The sequence below is a fragment of the Osmerus eperlanus genome, chromosome 4 (genome assembly GCF_963692335.1).
Source record: "Osmerus eperlanus chromosome 4, fOsmEpe2.1, whole genome shotgun sequence".
NCBI classification, from domain to species: Eukaryota; Metazoa; Chordata; class Actinopteri; order Osmeriformes; family Osmeridae; genus Osmerus; species Osmerus eperlanus.
The window spans coordinates 6,162,810-6,180,692 of record NC_085021.1 but is presented as its reverse complement, the minus strand read 5'-3'; the positions used below and the strand labels follow the sequence as shown (position 1 = coordinate 6,180,692).

General features: G+C 49.5%; 2 protein-coding genes across 2 annotated transcripts in view; both read left to right on the top strand.

Annotated features, from left to right (window-relative positions):
• Positions 1-681: 681 nt before the first annotated feature.
• On the top strand, positions 682-6,250 carry rhoab (ras homolog gene family, member Ab). Its single transcript, XM_062458366.1, has 5 exons — positions 682-812; positions 2,573-2,730; positions 4,442-4,562; positions 4,795-4,925; positions 5,214-6,250. The coding sequence occupies exons 2-5, from the start codon at positions 2,575-2,577 to the stop codon at positions 5,385-5,387; spliced, it is 582 nt and encodes a 193-aa protein (XP_062314350.1). The 5' UTR covers positions 682-812; positions 2,573-2,574; the 3' UTR covers positions 5,388-6,250.
• Positions 6,251-8,930: 2,680 nt separating this feature from the next.
• sema3h (sema domain, immunoglobulin domain (Ig), short basic domain, secreted, (semaphorin) 3H) overlaps positions 8,931-17,883 on the top strand; it is a 21,766-nt gene continuing 12,813 nt past the window's right edge. The window contains exons 1-2 of the mRNA XM_062458338.1: positions 8,931-9,769; positions 16,911-17,065. Coding sequence (XP_062314322.1) covers positions 9,667-9,769; positions 16,911-17,065 — 258 coding nt within the window. The 5' untranslated portion in view covers positions 8,931-9,666. The remainder of the gene's footprint in view (positions 9,770-16,910; positions 17,066-17,883) is intronic.

Genomic DNA, 17,883 nt, shown 5'->3' with positions numbered 1-17,883 from the left:
ACAGGATCATCTCTCTAGTTTCAGATATTTCTTTATCTCTATATGAAAATAAAATACTATTGTATTATGGTGATGTGCCGTTTCTTTATAGCTTCATTGATAAAGAAGCAATAACGATTTTGTTCCGTTTTGCACTCCATACGAGGTCCGAATGTGCCAGAAGGGGGCGCCATGTGCAAAGATAAACCACAGCCGTATACGCACAGAGCACGGTAGATTTAAAGCAGGGACAAAGCAGCATCAAAGAGTATATAGCTGGCAGCATCTCTGCATTCCTTTAACCTGTGCCCGCTCTCTGGGGGTTATGACAGTCTGGATATCACTATGTTTCTGTCAGCCTGTTTGGTTATTTATGATCCAAGGGAAGTTTCCTACAAGTTTCAACTGACAAATGTTAAATTGAGTCAAAACTGTTGTATTGAGGTTACCTACACGCGTCGATCAAGTTTTACATATCCAGCCAGTAGCTGGTAGTCAATCATTTGCAGGATATTTTGAATATAATCGTGGCGTTCATTTTTTTATGTTGTGTTATATAATCAATGGTATCGAAGAACTTATATCATACATTGGCTTTTAATAATATGATTCAGTCCTGAAGTGCACCCGCAAAAATTTGCTATCAGCCAGAAGATGGCCCTCCTGCAACGTGCCCGCGCAGGCGTGGCTCATGCTCGTTCTCGTCACCCCTCCCCCTATCTACAAACTACTTGCGCGCACACGCGAAGTAATTCATTGTATCAGATAGAAACGGGAGTTATCGGCGAAGCTACTTAGCCCTGGTAAACTACTGCTTGCCGTCGAAACTGCAGGTAAAATTACTTTCCATATTCATTTATTTTCAATTAAACTCTAAAATGAGGATATTGGTTAAGGTAAATGTTTGAACTAATTGTTTAAAAGTTATCCTACACAATGAAGCTAACATCGTCTGGGCTAGGTAGCTAGCTGCGCTAGCTCTAGCTTCTTTCCCAGCCGAGCTGAGGATGACCTCAATAGCGGTAACAGCTTCCGCACTCCCACATATTTAGAGGTAGCAAGTTATCAAGCATTTTCGCCTGTTGGACAAACGTGTTCTAGTTGTTTCAGAAACGATCATCGAAGACTATCAGTTCGTTAGCTTGACCGGTTTGTCTAGTTAACGCCCATATAAATTACTAGACTGTCTACTTTCCAGCCAGCTACTTTGTAAACTTAAATCGAATATCCAATGCGACTGCGTTGTATCAGTCGTACTCGGCATTTTAGCTTGCTCGTGTATTACCAGCTAGTTAATTTCAAAATGTTAGCACGGGGTTGCGAAATATTCATAATTGATTAATATTACGTCTCAACTAATGTTAGTCATGAAACATAGTGATAACTAACTTTGATTAAGATGGTCAAGCTAGGTAGTAGTCTTAATTGCTTTTGATTGAGACCACCGCATTTGAAATAAACATTTGACTTACATCCCTATTTACATGAGTTGCTGACGAATGCTATGTCAAAGTTGATTTGTGTTTCAACTCGGAGCCAACGGCAGTATACAAAGAATTTACGTGTTTCGCTTTTACAAAGTTAAGTTTGCAGTGAGGCCGCCCTACACACGGCGGACAACAGCCATCTGTTGCTGCTGCTATGACGCCATCTTACGGAACAGTTGAAGGACCCACCCAGTAGCATAGATGGTTAAAATGCATCTCATGCAAAACTGTCCTTTTCACTTAACTGACCAATTGGCCCAATCCATAGATATAATCAGTAAGTCTAGCCCAACTCTGCGCAACTTTCTCTTAAACTGAGTGGTATTGTGATCCACTTGGGACATTTTAAATATCAGATGTTGTCATAACAACATTAGTGTAGTACAAGACATAAAGTAGCTCATAACTTTGAATGCTGGTCAGTATGGAAGAGTGGGTTTGATCATTGTACACATTCACAAGACAATGGGGGAAATAAAAACAAGCCCTCCGTTATGTGGAATAGCTTGAACAGTATCAACAGGGAGCTGTGTTTTCTAAAGAACATCAGCTATACACCTAATGAGGATTGGATTGTTGGAAGACTGGGGGCTGCAGTTGTCCCTCCATCAACACGATGGGTTGTTTTGCTGTCTTCTCACGCACCGACAGGTTCAATCCTCCCATCCCCACTGCTATTATCACCTGCTTTACCTCAAACTGCAATCACTCAATAGACCGTGCAGCTTCACTCCTCCCCCCATCTTTCATCCCACTTCTTGATTATTTCATCCCCCTGTTGTTGTGGGCATCACCCAGCAGTCCTGCAGGATCAAGTGGGTCAGGTTAGGTGGTGGCGGCGTTGTGGTCGTCTCTGCTTCAGAGACGGGGATATGCACTGGGCTGCAGGTGGGCCCTTTTAACCAAGGGCCTGATCTGTTGGTTCTCTCCTCCTAAACAGTCAGTTCATCGTTCCTTATTTGCCCCCAGCCCCCCCAACCCAACCCATGGGGAGTCCAGCCTGGCCAGCATGGGGAAACATCACTACCCACCTCTGTGTGTGGGGTTGACTTTAAAGCGTTTAGTTCAGATGTAATATTAGGTGTGTGTGTGTTTTGTGTGTCCAGGCATGGCAGCCATCCGTAAGAAGCTGGTGATCGTGGGGGACGGAGCGTGCGGGAAGACCTGCCTGCTCATCGTCTTCAGTAAAGACCAGTTCCCCGAGGTCTACGTGCCCACCGTGTTCGAGAACTACGTGGCCGACATCGAGGTGGACAGCAAACAGGTGAATGCCGCCTGTGTCCCCTAGAGGCCCACACAGAAGCATGCGACCAAAGGGTTCTGGGCCAGGCGCTCTTACTTGTTCCCAGAGCTGGTTTACACCAGGTGTGTTAGTATCATGTGATACACAGGCTGAGATGTACTTTATTTGGTGCAACTCTAAACCTGAACATCTGAGATTGGGTGAGGAGAGATGTGCTGAAGGATGAGGTGAAGGCCTAAAAAACCTTCGGCACTCTGTCTCCCAGAAGCCACCTAGGTTAAGAAGTAAACTCAAGTGCCATGGCCTGGATACCAGGGAGCCGAGAATCTAGGACGTGTTTTGATTGGCTGAGAATTCTTACCTTGGGTGTCACACTAGTGACAGTAGTCTACTATTTCACTGAAGCATTAGCATCATGACATTAGCCTCTGTTGCCCGGGCAACACATACTACAGTGGTCTATGATGCATCTGTTTTCAATCTTTAAAATAAACATTCCTCACAAATACATTTTCGTTGTAGGATTTATTATGACATTACATTACAAGTAAACGATTTGTGGGTGAAATTATCATTACCTGTGGTTTCAAACCAGTGTAGCTCACTGCAACGCTGTAGCCTACGCGAGACACTACAAAAACATCTACACAACATGTTCGGCACTCCCCTTACTTAAATCAAAAGTCTAACTACTAACCTGAACTTCATTGCCACAGCCTAAACTTTGTCAATCTGTTCATGAAAATAATTAATTTCAGCCTAAACCGTACAACGGAACGTTAAATCCAATTCAACCAACACAATCGCTACCAAGACAAACACAGCAGTAGTCTAGTACTGTACTGTAGTAGTAGAATTTACCGGGGCAGCTTCTCCACACAGGGCTATATCGCATTTTGCGTTGTTACTGACAATGATCGCTACCAGTGAGCTTTTTATGAATGAGCGATTTTCCACTAAATAAATGTCAAGCTTATTTACGTTTTTGGGGGCATATTTTCAGTTAGCAGATGGTACTGTTCGAATCGCGATTCCATCTTCTACTGCCGGTAACGTCGTAGAATAATCTTCAAAGGGGGTTCTTTATTAATGAATGAATGCAATATGAGTAGGCTAAATGCCTGAAAATATCACGAGAAGGGAAAACTTAAAAGGACATTTAAGTCATAGAGATTAGGTCCATTTTTACACCGGTCTGCCAAATTTATTTGTTTTGATTCAGCTATGAGGCTACCTCTTGCAGGGGAAATGAGAAGACATCATATTTAATTCTACACTTACTCGTAATTTCAGTTGTAAATGAGCAGCACCCAAAAAATGCTTTTAAATCTATGTAATGTTTATAAATAATAAGTATGCATTTTAATATAAAATATACAGATATATCAGTTGTAAAAATGTCATTCAAAAACGGACCCCTGTGCAACCGACGCAAGCAAGCACACCCTACAATTTCCCCAGAAATTGTACCCTCTCTAGTTTGCTTTCCTTTTTTAGCTCCCCCCCACCAACCCCACCCGTTTATCACATTCTCTCTTTCTGTCCATTCTCTCTCTTTCCCACGTCTCTCTGTTTTGGGTTTGAAGTCTTCTGCTCCTAAAACATTAACACAAAGAGGCTTGTTGGAGCTCAGATGAAAATCCGAAACGCGTAGACCCTCCCCTCCCCAGGTTGGCAGTTTGAGTCTGTGTCAGAGAGTGTGTTTGCTAAGCCCCCGTGTGTGTGGTCTCAGGTGGAGCTGGCCCTGTGGGACACAGCAGGACAGGAGGACTATGACAGGCTCCGCCCCCTCTCCTACCCAGACACAGACGTCATCCTCATGTGCTTCTCCATCGACAGTCCCGACAGCTTGGGTGAGCTCCCGACACACACACACACACACACCTTTTTTCTTTTTGTTTACAAGCACACGTTCGTCACAGATTGGACGCACACATCCTCACTCACTTGACACACACACACCCTCTTACGGTAGCTCGTGTTGTGTTTGGCACCCCAGTCTCACTTGCGGGACTACCTTCCTCTTTCCCATCATAGGGCGTGGGTGTTTGAGTGCATCTGTCTGACCCTTTGCTTCCTGTGCAGAGAACATTCCCGAGAAGTGGACTCCTGAGGTCAAACACTTCTGCCCCAACGTTCCGATCATCCTGGTGGGCAACAAGAAGGATCTGCGCAACGACGAACACACACGCCGGGAGCTCGCTAAGATGAAACAGGTACGCACGCGCGCACACTCCCCCACACATCCTTTTCACACCCAGGCTGCAGGGAGCCAGAGACATTTTCACACCCAGGAGTGTGACTTGACACAAACTCCTGAGTGAGAGCTCTGTGACTGTTCACCCCCCCCCCCCTCGTTTCTTTGTTTGGAATTCAAAGTTTCCTCTCTGTCTCATCTTCTCCTACTCAGCCTCTCCACCTGGCTGGTGTTTTGGACATGTACCATGACAGATGGGGGCATGTTAGTCCTGTTGTCCTGACCCCTCTCTCCTCGTCCTCTCCAGGAGCCGGTGAAACCCGAGGAGGCCCGGGACATGGCCAACCGCATCGGAGCCTTCGGCTACATGGAGTGTTCTGCCAAGACCAAGGACGGCGTGCGGGAGGTGTTTGAAATGGCCACCCGGGCGGCGCTACAGGCCCGACGGGGCAAGAAGAGCAGTAAATGTCTGCTGCTGTAAGACACACTAGACAGAACTTTCTGGTCCCTCCCCGCGGCATCGTGGCTGGCGCTGGGGGGCTAGTGTGCGGACAGACGGAGGAAGGAAGGGGTCGGAGAGACGCACTCGTTTACATCCCACCATCGCCCCCCTGCCCCCCCACCTCCACCCCCCTGCCCCCTCACCTCCACCCCCCTGCCCCCTCACCTCCACCCCCCTGCCCCCTCACCTCCACCCCCCTGCCCCCTCACCTCCACCCTGGCTAACTGCCGGGGCTCCGTTCCTGGTCTTGGGAGAGGCTCTCCTAACAGTCTTTTTGTTGCCGTTTTTATACTGCTTTTATTTTGAAAGAAAAAGTAATGGATACGTTTATCAGTATTTAAATTGTGATGTGGGAGATCTGGGACTGCTTTTTTGTTGTTGTTTATTTTGTAAAAAAAAAAAAAAAAACTAAAGAAGAAAGAAAACTAAACAAAAAATAAAGGCTTTACCTGAAATTAGATATTTTATCATCCGTTCAACACAACATCTCCAACCCTTTCTGCCAAAATGCTGTTATTGGACAGTGCGATGCATACGGCTGACCTGCTGCCTGTCTAGAACTCCACCAGGACCCCCATCTACCGATTTCTCTTTGTTTATAAAGACAAACTGGGCTGAAAAGAATGATTTAAATGGTCTGTTATGTAAAGAATATTTTGTATTCTTTGAAATTTTTTAGTTTTTGAATGTGACCCTGACATGCTGAAACGGATGACCAGGTGACCATGCTGTATATATGAACTGTGGGTATGCTCCTAATATACACACGCACAGGACTGGAAACTGTATTTGTAAACTAGCCTTGGTTACATTGTGTAATAAATGACTTTCTATAACAGTTATTTGATTCATCGAGGGATTTATTTGGGGGGGGGGGGGGGGGGGAGTAGGTTTGTGTCAACCTGAGGGTATTTGATGGAGATCACTGAGAATAGGATCATGTAGGGTTAACTTGAATCAACTGAGATTTACAGCAACAATGGCCAGTGATCTCTCATTCAGGTGTGTCACTTTAAGTAATGACTTAAGTTACCTTCCAACTATTTTAGCTACTTGGATAAGGAGGAAGGAAACTTGGCTTTAAGGGTATATCCTCCTAAACGGAGGAAAGTGGGTTTAAGGTCATCCTGTCTGGTGTTAATGTAATGATCATTTAAATTCGGAACGATGACCCAGTTTCACAAGCAGAGCTAGTACACACAAGATGGAGTAATACACTTCTTTTATATCAAATCCATTTTATAATTTGGTATTTTGGACACAGAAGGTTATGTTGGGCTACACAGCACGTCTGAGGCGGCAGAAACTAAGTACTTAGAGAGGAAGGAAACCCGTCATTGCCTCCACCCTCCGCCCGCTACACTCAAAAACGTGTCTCATGAAAGGAAGGTCTATTGCACAGCCCGGATCTCTCTCGAGCAAGACTAGAAGGGAGAGGAACGGGTGACGTGAGACAGCGGCTGGCCTGGAACAACTAGCGCTTTTTCATTCTCGGTCCTGCTCATGCCTCCTGCGTGCTTTCCCCGGGACGCGCTCACTGGCGCTCAGTTGAGAGAGTCGAAGGCTTTATATACTGGGCTATTTTTAGCCTAGCCGAGTGAAACTATTTTTAACCAATATGCGCTCATCCCTCTTTACGATGGCCAATGAGAGAGAGGGAGTGGTTGAGGGGGCGGGTTGTTAGAGACAGCAGCCAGTAGCATGACTGCCGCGATGTCATCGGTCTTCAGGCACCCGGCCCTGAAATCGTATCCACAAATGGAACAATAATAGCCTACTTTGACATTATTGTCTATGTCTGCGTGTGATGTCAGTTTTACACACGTTTTCATGCGATCCACATGTAGCCTAGGTTTTTTTTTAGAACAGCTATAATAAGGGTGCCGATCAGTGAGTCAGCCAGTAAATGACAGCAACCATTCAATTCGGCATGAGTAATGGGGGAGCGGCACAATTCATATGGTATCTTATTGCCAACTTCCTGTGATCATATTACAAACTGTGTTTACCGCTAATTCGTAGACTACTTGAGTTATAATACTGTCCCAGCGAGCCCATAGCTGAAGTGAGATGAAAGTACTCATCACAGTAATCATTTCATCTATCATTGATTTTTTTGTTGTTGCAATAACCCGTAAACCCTTAAAATATCGCAGTTTATCAAATCAAATTAAAGCACATTAGTACAGACAAATTATAAACTATACTGTTCTATCCGTTAATACCCGACCCGAACTGACCTAAACATATTACCTTGGCCTTGGGTGATGCTTTGTGGAGGAACGTTATGTATGGGGATATCGGTCATGAAAGGATGTCTTCGTCTCTTCTGAATGAACCTTCCTTCCTTCTGAACCAAATGTCTTGGCTTCTAATGCCAGAATCCTGACCTGCACTGTCACCTGGTGGTTGAAAATAAGAACGGCTTAATTGTTGGTAATATAAACCCAGGGGCTCTGCCTTCACCGACAGAACACTTGTCGACCCCTGGTCGTTTTTCCAAACATTGTGTGGTGCGAATGTATGTGTGTGTGTGTGTGTGTGTTTGTCTGTTTTATAGGACTAGTAATAGTGCACGCATATTTAAAACTATTTCAAACGGTCACAGTAAAAATAAATGTTTAGAGCACAATTACAAAATAAAATTTGTTTAAAACGAAGTGTCCATGTCTTGTACGGTAAAAAAATAAAAAATGTATAAAGTACATCGAGCACCATACAAAAAATACAATTCGAAAAGTCGAATCTGCAGAACAACTCAATGTATAAAAAATACTTTTGATCTGTCCGTTATTTAAATTAAGTAGCATGTTTGTTAACTGCCTTCGTTTGTGACAGCTGTTAGTCCAGGACTTTCTCTGGACTATGCCTCCATGGTTTTCAAATTCTTCACCTTTATCATGCCTCACATATATCAAAAGTCAAACGATTACTATTATTTAAAATTACACACGCCATTTGCCTGCCTCTGTCGGAAGGAAGTACAGTATGTTGTTGATGCTGTCAATACATCTGTAATCCCTGTATCAACCTCTAGAAAGCAGCACAGCCTCAGCCTGGGGAAAGTTAGACTATGTAGTCTTTTGGGAGTGACTGAGAGAGGGAGGGAGAGAAAGCAGGAGGGCTGTGGGAGGGTGTGTGTGCTGGGGTGTGTGTGAGGGGGGGTGGGTGGGCTAGTGTGTGCTGGGGTGTGTGAGGGGGGGTGGGTGGGCTAGTGTGTGCTGGGGGGTGTGTGAGGGGGGGGGTGGAAGAGTGTGTGCGTGAGGGGGGGTAGGAGAGTGTGTGTGTGTGCTGGGGTGTGTGTGAGGGAGGGTGTGTTTGTTGGGTTGCATGGGGAGAGAATAATCATGTTGAGTTGGAAGAATTTAGTGTGTGGCGGGTGGGGGGGTTGTATCGGAAGCATAGGCATAGAGAATAAAAGCAGAGGGTTGAGTTGGGAGTATGGGAGTGGGATGAGAAAACAGGGATATCAGAGAGGAGGATGAATTTGGGATGAGGAGGGAATTTCGATGAAAGATGAAAGCCAAAGCAAAACTGTCTGTTCGGTCCCACTTCAATCATTATTTAAACCGTTTTAGGAAGAGAGACAATGGTGTGAGTGTATGTTTGAGAGGGAGAGACAGACAGAGAGAGAAAGAGAGAGCTTTGATTTAGGATCTCTCCTCCCTCTTTGCATTTACACAAGACTGTTGGAGAGAGAAAGAGAGACAGAAAGAAAGGGAGAGAGCAAGTAAAAGAGAAAGGAAGAGAAAGGGAGTGAGAGAAAGTGAGAGGGAGGGAGAGAGAGAGGAAGAGAGTGAGAGAGAGAGAGAGAGATAGAGAGAGAGAGAGAGAGAGAGAGAGAGAGAGAGGGAGAGAGTGAGAGAGAGTGAAAGAGAGAGAGAGATCAGAAATGACAGTACGGAGAGAGGGGGAGTGAACAAACCCGTGGAGTATCTGAGAGACGGCATAGGGAGGAAGAATACATAAGAGAGAGGGACGCTGTGGAGACTTGGGGAGTTCCAGAAGAGAGAGAGAGACTTGAGGACGAGCGATCAGATAAGCCCACCAGGACCAGTCTGCTTTACTCCCTACATTTCTCCCTGCTCTCTTAGAAAACCCACAGACACACACACCTGAACCCACAGACCGATCTACTCCAGCACAGGTGAGAGCAAGTGTGCGTGCGTGTGTACTCTGCACTTGCTCCCTTTGCGAAGTGTGTGCGCGCAGTTATCCGGAGCTGGAAGTGTCGGAGAGCGTGTGTTCAGAGAAGACCATGAGTCGGCTGGGGACTGTGCTGCTGCTGCTGGCTCACATGGACTCCACCCTGACGGGGGCATGGAGAGCCTACCAGCCCAGGCTCCAGTTCACACACTCAGGTAAGAGAGCTCCGGTCCACTGGGCAACTGGGTCCCGGGCAACTGGGTCTCGCTCTCTCTTTCTCTCTCTCTCTCTCTCTCTCTCTCTCTCTCTCTCTCTCTCTCTCTCTCTCTCTCTCTCTCTCTCTCTCTCTCTCTCTCTCTCTCTCTCTCTCTCTCTCTCTCTCTCTCTCTCTCTCTCTCTCTCTCTCTCTCTCTCTCTCTCTCTCTCCTCTCTCTCTCTCTCTCTCTCTCTCTCCTCCCCCCTTCTTTCCTCACGTCTCTCTCCCTTTTCCCTCTCTCACCTCATCCCCAGTCTCCATAACTTATCTCTTCTTTCTTTCTTTCTCTCTCTCTCTCGTCCCTCCTCCCTCCTCTCTTTCTTTCGGCGAGTCTCTCTCTCCCACACATGGACACCCCACTCCGTTCAATCTCTCTCCCTGTGTCTCCTCCTGTCTGCATGGCGTGCTTCTGTTTTGATGTCTCTCTTCGTGTCCTCGATATTGTTTTCTTGTATTCTTCTGTCTTGTTTGCCTCCACGGAGGACAGGAAGCTGCAGAACCCAAACTCCACGACACAGAGAGAGACAGGTTCTGTTAGAGATGCAGGCACATGATAAAATGGTTCCAGGTCGTCTGTGAAGACCGTTGCGATTTCATGTCAGAATGAGAAAAGGGATTCCTACTGAGCTTGATAACTGTACTGTAATATACTTTTCTACTGCATCACTACTCCTCCGCTACTACTAAGTACTCCCCTCCCAGCCATTCTCTACAGGGCCGACCCAGATTAAGACTGCGGTCCAAGTCCTAGACAAGGGAAACATGCTGATGGAGATTGTCTGTGGAAAGGGATCCTCCGTCTGAGTCCAGGATTATCTGTCGGGGGGTTGGGGGCGGGGGGGGGGGGGGGGGGGAGGGGGGGTGGACCAGACTCTTTCAGATGGAGTCTGCATGGGTGTTATCATAATAGCAGCCTGCACCCACGCCAGCCAAGCCTCCCCTAATGAGATTCAGCGAAAACACAAATGCCGCTTGGGCTGAGAGCGCAGAGCGACGAACGTGACCTAGAAATGACAAAAGGCAGATTCTGGAGAGGCGGGAAGTCAACAGCGCCAGGCTGGAGCTCTCGGGTGGGAAACGTGCGGCGGCACCTCTCACTCCGTAGAGTCATCTTTGTGTGAAGGTGAAGATGAGGGCGGGGGAGGGAGGGGGGGGGGCTACCTGCCGCTAATGCAGTCAGCTCTGGTGCTCCGCTCCCTCTGCGCCTGGAGGTGTGGTGAGCTCCAACGGAGGCGTCTCGTGCGAGTTCCATAGATGTTTCACAGTCTGGTCTCGGATAGATATCTCAGTCTGGTCTCTGATAGATGTCTCAGTCTGGTCTCGGATAGATGTCTCAGTCTGGTCTATGATAGATGTCTCAGTCTGGTCTATGATAGATGTCTCAGTCTGGTCTCGGATAGATGTCTCAGTCTGGTCTATGATAGATGTCTCAGTCTGGTCTCGGATAGATGTCTCAGTCTGGTCTATGATAGATGTCTCAGTCTGGTCTATGATAGATGTCTCAGTCTGGTCTCGGATAGATGTCTCAGTCTGGTCTATGATAGATGTCTCAGTCTGGTCTCGGATAGATGTCTCAGTCTGGTCTATGATAGATGTCTCAGTCTGGTCTATGATAGATGTCTCAGTCTGGTCTCGGATAGATGTCTCAGTCTGGTCTATGATAGATGTCTCAGTCTGGTCTCGGATAGATGTCTCAGTCTGGTCTCGGATAGATGTTTCACAGTGTGGTCTCGCATCTGGGTTGGCTTTTGAACAGCGGCGTTAGATGTGCGCTGCGTTGGTAAGTCACCTCTCGTGGGAGCTCCACAGGAGGCCGGCTTCTACTCTTTCCTCCGTGGAGGGAGACGACTTCTCCTAGATCAGACCCTGGGGAACCACAGAGGTGGGGGTCCATTGATGTTTTCCCTAGGAGCTGATCCAGGATCACATTTCAGTGTTTTGTGTTAAGACGTGTGGGTCGTAACTCTCTCTTTTTTGGGGGATCTCTCTTTTTCTCGACCCAGCTCCCTCTCTCTCTCCCCAGCTCCCTCTCTCTCTCCCCAGCTCCCTCTCTCTCTCCCCAGCTCCCTCTCTCTCTCCCCAGCTCACTTAAATGTCCACTCACACACAGCTTTTGTGCATGCATGTCATTCATAGACATGCAAAGACCACACACCGGACAAGCACACACACACACACACTTATTTCTAATGGCTCCATTATCCCAGTCATTTGGAGAATGGGGACCCTGATTTCCCCAAATGATAAATGACAGCTGCAGATTGGACCAGCGCCCCCCCACACACAAAAGGCACATTTTCCTCTGGATTAGGTGAAATGTATAGCGGCATGTACCAAGGGCTAATGAACCAATCAGGGACGATAAGCCATGTGAAATTAGTGGAGGAAGGCACACACACACATCCATAGACACACACACATCCAGAGACGCACACATGCATTGGCACACACCTGCGCACATGCACATGTGCAATGGGGGGAGTGGATCTGAGCTGAACAACGTTGAGACCCAAATCCCACCTGCTCGTCTCGTGACCCGGAGAGAAAGAGGCCCTAGTGTGAGGGAAACTGAGGGAGACTGGGGGAGACTGAGGGAGACTGGGGGAGACTGGGGGGGACTGAGGGAAACTGGGGGAGACTGGGGGAGACTGGGGGAGACTGAGGGAGACTGGGGGAGACTGGGGGAGACTGAGGGAGACTGGGGGAGACTGGGGGAGACTGAGGGAAACTGGGGGAGACTGAGGGAGACTGGGGGAGACTGGGGGAGACTGAGGGAAACTGGGGGAGACTGAGGGAGACTGAGGGAGACTGAGAGAGACTGAGGGAGACTGGGGGAGACTGAGGGAAACTGGGGGAGACTGAGAGAGACTGAGGGAGACTGAGGGAGACTGGGGGAGACTGGGGGAGACTGAGGGAGACTGGGGGAGACTGGGGGAGACTGGGGGAGACTGAGGGAGACTGAGGGAGACTGGGGGAGACTGAGGGAGACTGGGGGAGACTGGGGGAAACTGGGGGAGACTGAGAGAGACTGAGGGAGACTGAGGGAGACTGGGGGAGACTGGGGGAGATGGAGGGAGACTGGGGGAGATGGAGGGAGACTGGGGGAGACTGGGGGAGACTGAGGGAGACTGGGGGAGACTGGGGGAGACTGAGGGAAACTGGGGGAGACTGAGGGAGACTGAGGGAGACTGAGAGAGACTGAGGGAGACTGGGGGAGACTGAGGGAAACTGGGGGAGACTGAGAGAGACTGAGGGAGACTGAGGGAGACTGGGGGAGACTGGGGGAGACTGAGGGAGACTGGGGGAGACTGGGGGAGACTGGGGGAGACTGAGGGAGACTGAGGGAGACTGGGGGAGACTGAGGGAGACTGGGGGAGACTGGGGGAAACTGGGGGAGACTGAGAGAGACTGAGGGAGACTGAGGGAGACTGGGGGAGACTGGGGGAGATGGAGGGAGACTGGGGGAGATGGAGGGAGACTGGGGGAGACTGGGGGAGACTGAGGGAGACTGAGGGAGACTGGGGGAGACTGGGGGAGACTGAAGGAGACTGGGGGAGACTGGGGGAGACTGGGGGAGACTGGGGGAGACTGAGGGAGACTGGGGGAGACTGGGGGAGATGGAGGGAGACTGGGGGAGATGGAGGGAGACTGGGGGAGACTGGGGGAGACTGAGGGAGACTGAGGGAGACTGGGGGAGACTGGGGGAGACTGAGGGAGACTGGGGGAGACTGGGGGAGACTGAGGGAGACTGAGGGAGACTGGGGGAGACTGGAGAGGTTGGGGGAGGACTGAGGGAAACTGGGGGAGACTGAGAGAGACTGGGGGAGACTGGGGGAGACTGGAGAGGTTGGGGGAGGACTGAGGGAAACTGGGGGAGACTGAGGGAGACTGGGGGAGACTGGGGGAGACTGATGGAGACTGGAGAGGTTGGGGGAGGACTGGGGGAGACTGGAGAGGTTGGGGGAGGACTGAGGGAAACTGGGGGAAACTGAGGGAGACTGGGGGAGACTGGGGGAGACGGAGGGAGACTGGGGTAGACTGAGGGAGACTGGGGGAGATGGAGGGAGACTGGGGGAGACTGGGGGAGACTGGGGGAGACTGAGGGAGACTGGGGGAGACTGAGGGAGACTGAGGGAGACTAAGGGAGACTGGAAAGGTTGGGGGAGGACTGGGGGAGACTGGAGAGGTTGGGGGAGGACTGAGGGAAACTGGGGGAGACTGAGGGAGACTGGGGGAGATTGGAGAGGTTGGGGGGGGGGACTGGGGGAAAGTGGGGGAAGGACTGGGTAGGACTAGGGGAGGACTGGGGAGGTTGAGTGTAGGTTTGGTGGAGACTTGGGGGAGACTGCGGGGAGACTGGGGGGAGGACTGGGGGAGGACTGGGGAGGTTGAGGGAATGGGGGGCCTCATGCCGGCCCTGCCTCATGGCTGCCCCAGGCTACCTGTCTACCTATGATGAATAATCATACCCTGGGAGGTGAAAGGTCAACATGTCCAAGTGTGCCTGAATGATTGCTGATAAAAGCCAGACAGTGTGTATATATACAAATATGTGATTGTGTGTGTGTGCGTGTGTGTGTGTGTATTTTTGGGTGTGTACATACTTCACAGGCATCTCCAGGCCTCCCATGCTAATTACAACAATAATTGGTGAAGTGATAACCCCATTTCCACAGGAAATATGCCCCGGTTTCCATGTGTCTCCGGTGGCGCAACCACCAAAGTCTTCCCCTTGGGAACATTGCACCAGACAGATCAGCTCCTGGGCCCAGCCAGACAAACACAGATGCAGATGCAGACACAAAGACACACACATGCTCCCTCACACACACATTCACAATCATATGAGCTCTCCCACACGCACACTCTCACATGTGACTCACACACGTGCACACGTAAGCACTTGTAGTGGGACAACTCCCCCCCCCCCCCCCCCCAAAAATAATAATTCTGAATGTATTATGCTGAACGATCCCTCTCATCACATTGTTGATCAAGAGATCGATCAAAGGCCTAAAACAATTTCTGATAAGGGGACTGCCTCCCACAGGTTTTCACACACACACACACACACACACACAAACACACACACACTGCGTGTGTGTCCTGATAGAGGAATGTTCTTAGCTGTATCACACGCCACACATTTGCTGTAATCACATCAAGCCCATCAGCAGCTCCCATGACTCAGGTAATCTAATGTCCACTGGCCCTGCTTCCCTGAGGCCTAAAAATACACACAGACAGACTGACACGCACGCGCACGCGCACGCACACACACACCACCCACAAGCATGAACACACACACAAACGCCCTAGCTAGCCGCTCTTTTTCTCCTTTCCTCTCTGTCGTATATCTGCTCTCGCCCACCCAGTCTCAGATGACTGCTTGCTAGTGGGGTTAGTGAGAGCTGCTGATGAGGGGAGGCGTGGCGGTGAGCCGGCATGGGGAGTCACAGCTAAGCTCCTTCTCCTTTGATTCGGGACGACAGGGTCAAGGGTCAATTGAGAGGGGGCCGCGGATCATGCCCCCTATTGACCTGTCTGTCACCTTGAGCTCGTGTAGGCGCTGTTGCACACTGCAAGCCTAACGGACTCAGACAGACTCGAACCCGGGCTAGACTGTACGCCATCGGAGATTAGAAGGGACGACGCAGAGATGAGGACGCACTGAGGCATGAGCATCGACTTCCTTCCCAACTTCCTAACCCTCGCGAATGGACAAGCCAACAAACCAAGGAACGTGTATGGGTATATCCTCCAGACTGTTTCTAGAAACACAGCCCGTGCTGTGTGTGAGTGTACAGTTCTGGAGGGTATGTTTACATCAGCTGACACGCTGGGACACCTCTCATAGGCAGACCTCTGTCCTGTGAACGATGGCGCCGCTAACAGCTACCAGAGCTATATGCAGCACACTACAAGTCAGCTGAAAATGCAAAGACATCATCATTGTATTACAGTGTACTCTGTCTCTTCAAGACACACACACACACACACACACACTCTCTCACACACACACACACACACACACACACACACACACACATATACATATTATTATTTATATTTCATACAACAAATATATATGGTATGTGTGTAATTGCTAAGCAGTTGCTGTAAGATGTGTCTTTCAATATTTTCTGGTTCAAGGGAGTAACACAGACTCACAGGTGAAATACTACTTCAGTTAATTCCACAGACGGTTGTGTGTGTGTGTGTGTCTGTGTCTGTGAGCGTGTGAGAGTGAGTGAGTGTGTGCGCATGTGTGTGTGTGAGTGAGTGTGTGGGTGTATGTGTGTGTGAGTGATTGTGTGTGTGTGGGGACAGGGTGGTCAGGGGGGCTGGGGGAGAGACAGACCAGGAGTCTTCCCCATGGCATCGTAGTGAACAGACTGTTGTCACGGCAACTGCCCCAGAGGAAGGGTGGGGTGGGTGCAGCTGGTGTATGGTGGAAAGTGGCAGGAATGTGTGTGTGCGATATTTAGGACATGTGTTGTGTTGTTACAGGCGTGCCAACAGCTAAGTGTTTGTGCCAGTTTGACAGCAGTCTCACTCAGCCCTCCTCAAATCTTCCTCAACCAAATGACTCAAAGCAGCGAGCTTATTCCGGAACTGTCATACCTAACGCCGTCTTCCTTTACTGTCACGGAACACAAGCTCGCTGTCCTTCTCCGCGTCCCAGTATCGCTCCATCTCAGTTGACACACTTCCTGTCCTCAAGCTGTCAGTCTCTCACCCCATCCCAGCTGGCTCTGTGTCCGTCATGCCTCATTTAACCGTCACCTGGTCACCCTACCTGTCCAGATCTCCCTGTGTTATCACATCCTGTCTGGTTACACAACTCATCTCACTACCATGGTTGCCTAGTCCCATGAGCGTGCGCCAGATACGATCAATACATTTGAGTGAGTGGCAGGCACGTTGGGAAAAAGTGATTGCTTATCTATCCATCTGTCTAACTTTCTGACTGTCTGTTTTGGATGTTTTGAACTCTTAACCCTACAGTTCACTGCAGTTCATTGGCGGCGATTCAATCTAACATGAACTTGCAACATGCCATGATAGTCATTTTTTTCTTCCCTGTCCCTGTGCTACAGAGCTGGTCCAGAATGGTCGACTGCTGACTCTGCCCCTGGTGGCTGGAGACCTGCACTCCCTGCTGCCGGATGAAGATGGCCGCCGCCTCTATGTGGCCATGAAGGACAACCTGCTGTCCACCAGCCTGGATGACATCACACAGAACCCTCGCAAGGTACACGGACAACACACACTTGGACCACGGACAGAGGGACAGACACAAGCACCCACACACACACACACAAACCTAAGGCAGACCTTGGCAGAAATAGCTTCAGCCAAGACGGTTTCATTCGAAGGTCGCCCTTGTTCTCACTTCCCTCAGGCAGGTAGACATGCAGGGAGGGAGGGAGGAAGGGGGGAGGGAAGGAGCCAAAGGGGAAGGCAGGTTGTTAGAGGGAGAGGTGGGAGACCGGGTGAGTGTGTGACTGACTGTAACTGTGCTTCGCCTAATGAGGCAGTCCTCTGATCAGCCAAGCCCTCCAGCATTCCTCCAGCATGACTCCCTATGAACCACATCACACACACGCACACACACACACACACGCACACACACACACACGCATACGCACACACACACACATGCCCACACACATACAGGCACATCCACACAGACACAGGCACCCAGACACACACGCTCCCAAACACACACTCACACGCAATCCACAACCAGACACTCATCGACCCATAAACACACACCACAGGGTCACAAACACACACCTTCACATGAAACCAACAGCGATGCCCGTCGCTCAGCTTCATTCGCTCTCTTCGCTTCTTTGGGACCGTTTTCTCCTGCTTCCTAATCCTCCTCGAACGGCCAGCCAAGGTCTCTGTCCTCGACTGTCTAGTGGACGTCACAGCAGAATTAGTGTCTGCTCATCTCCATGGCTCTTTGTCCCTGTGACAGAGCAGAGAAATCACTTCACTGGTGCTTCTGTGTGAGATGACATCCAAGAAACGCCATCAGTCACAGATGGGGGGGTTTATGTA

Excerpts from the sequence above, each read along its gene's own strand:
- rhoab (XM_062458366.1), top strand. The coding sequence starts at position 2,575 with ATGGCAGCCATCCGTAAGAAGCTGGTGATCGTGGGGGACGGAGCGTGC. Across the intron at positions 2,731-4,441 it reads TCGAGGTGGACAGCAAACAG|GTGGAGCTGGCCCTGTGGGA; the intron begins GTGAATGCCGCC and ends GTGTGGTCTCAG. Across the intron at positions 4,563-4,794 it reads CGACAGTCCCGACAGCTTGG|AGAACATTCCCGAGAAGTGG; the intron begins GTGAGCTCCCGA and ends CTTCCTGTGCAG.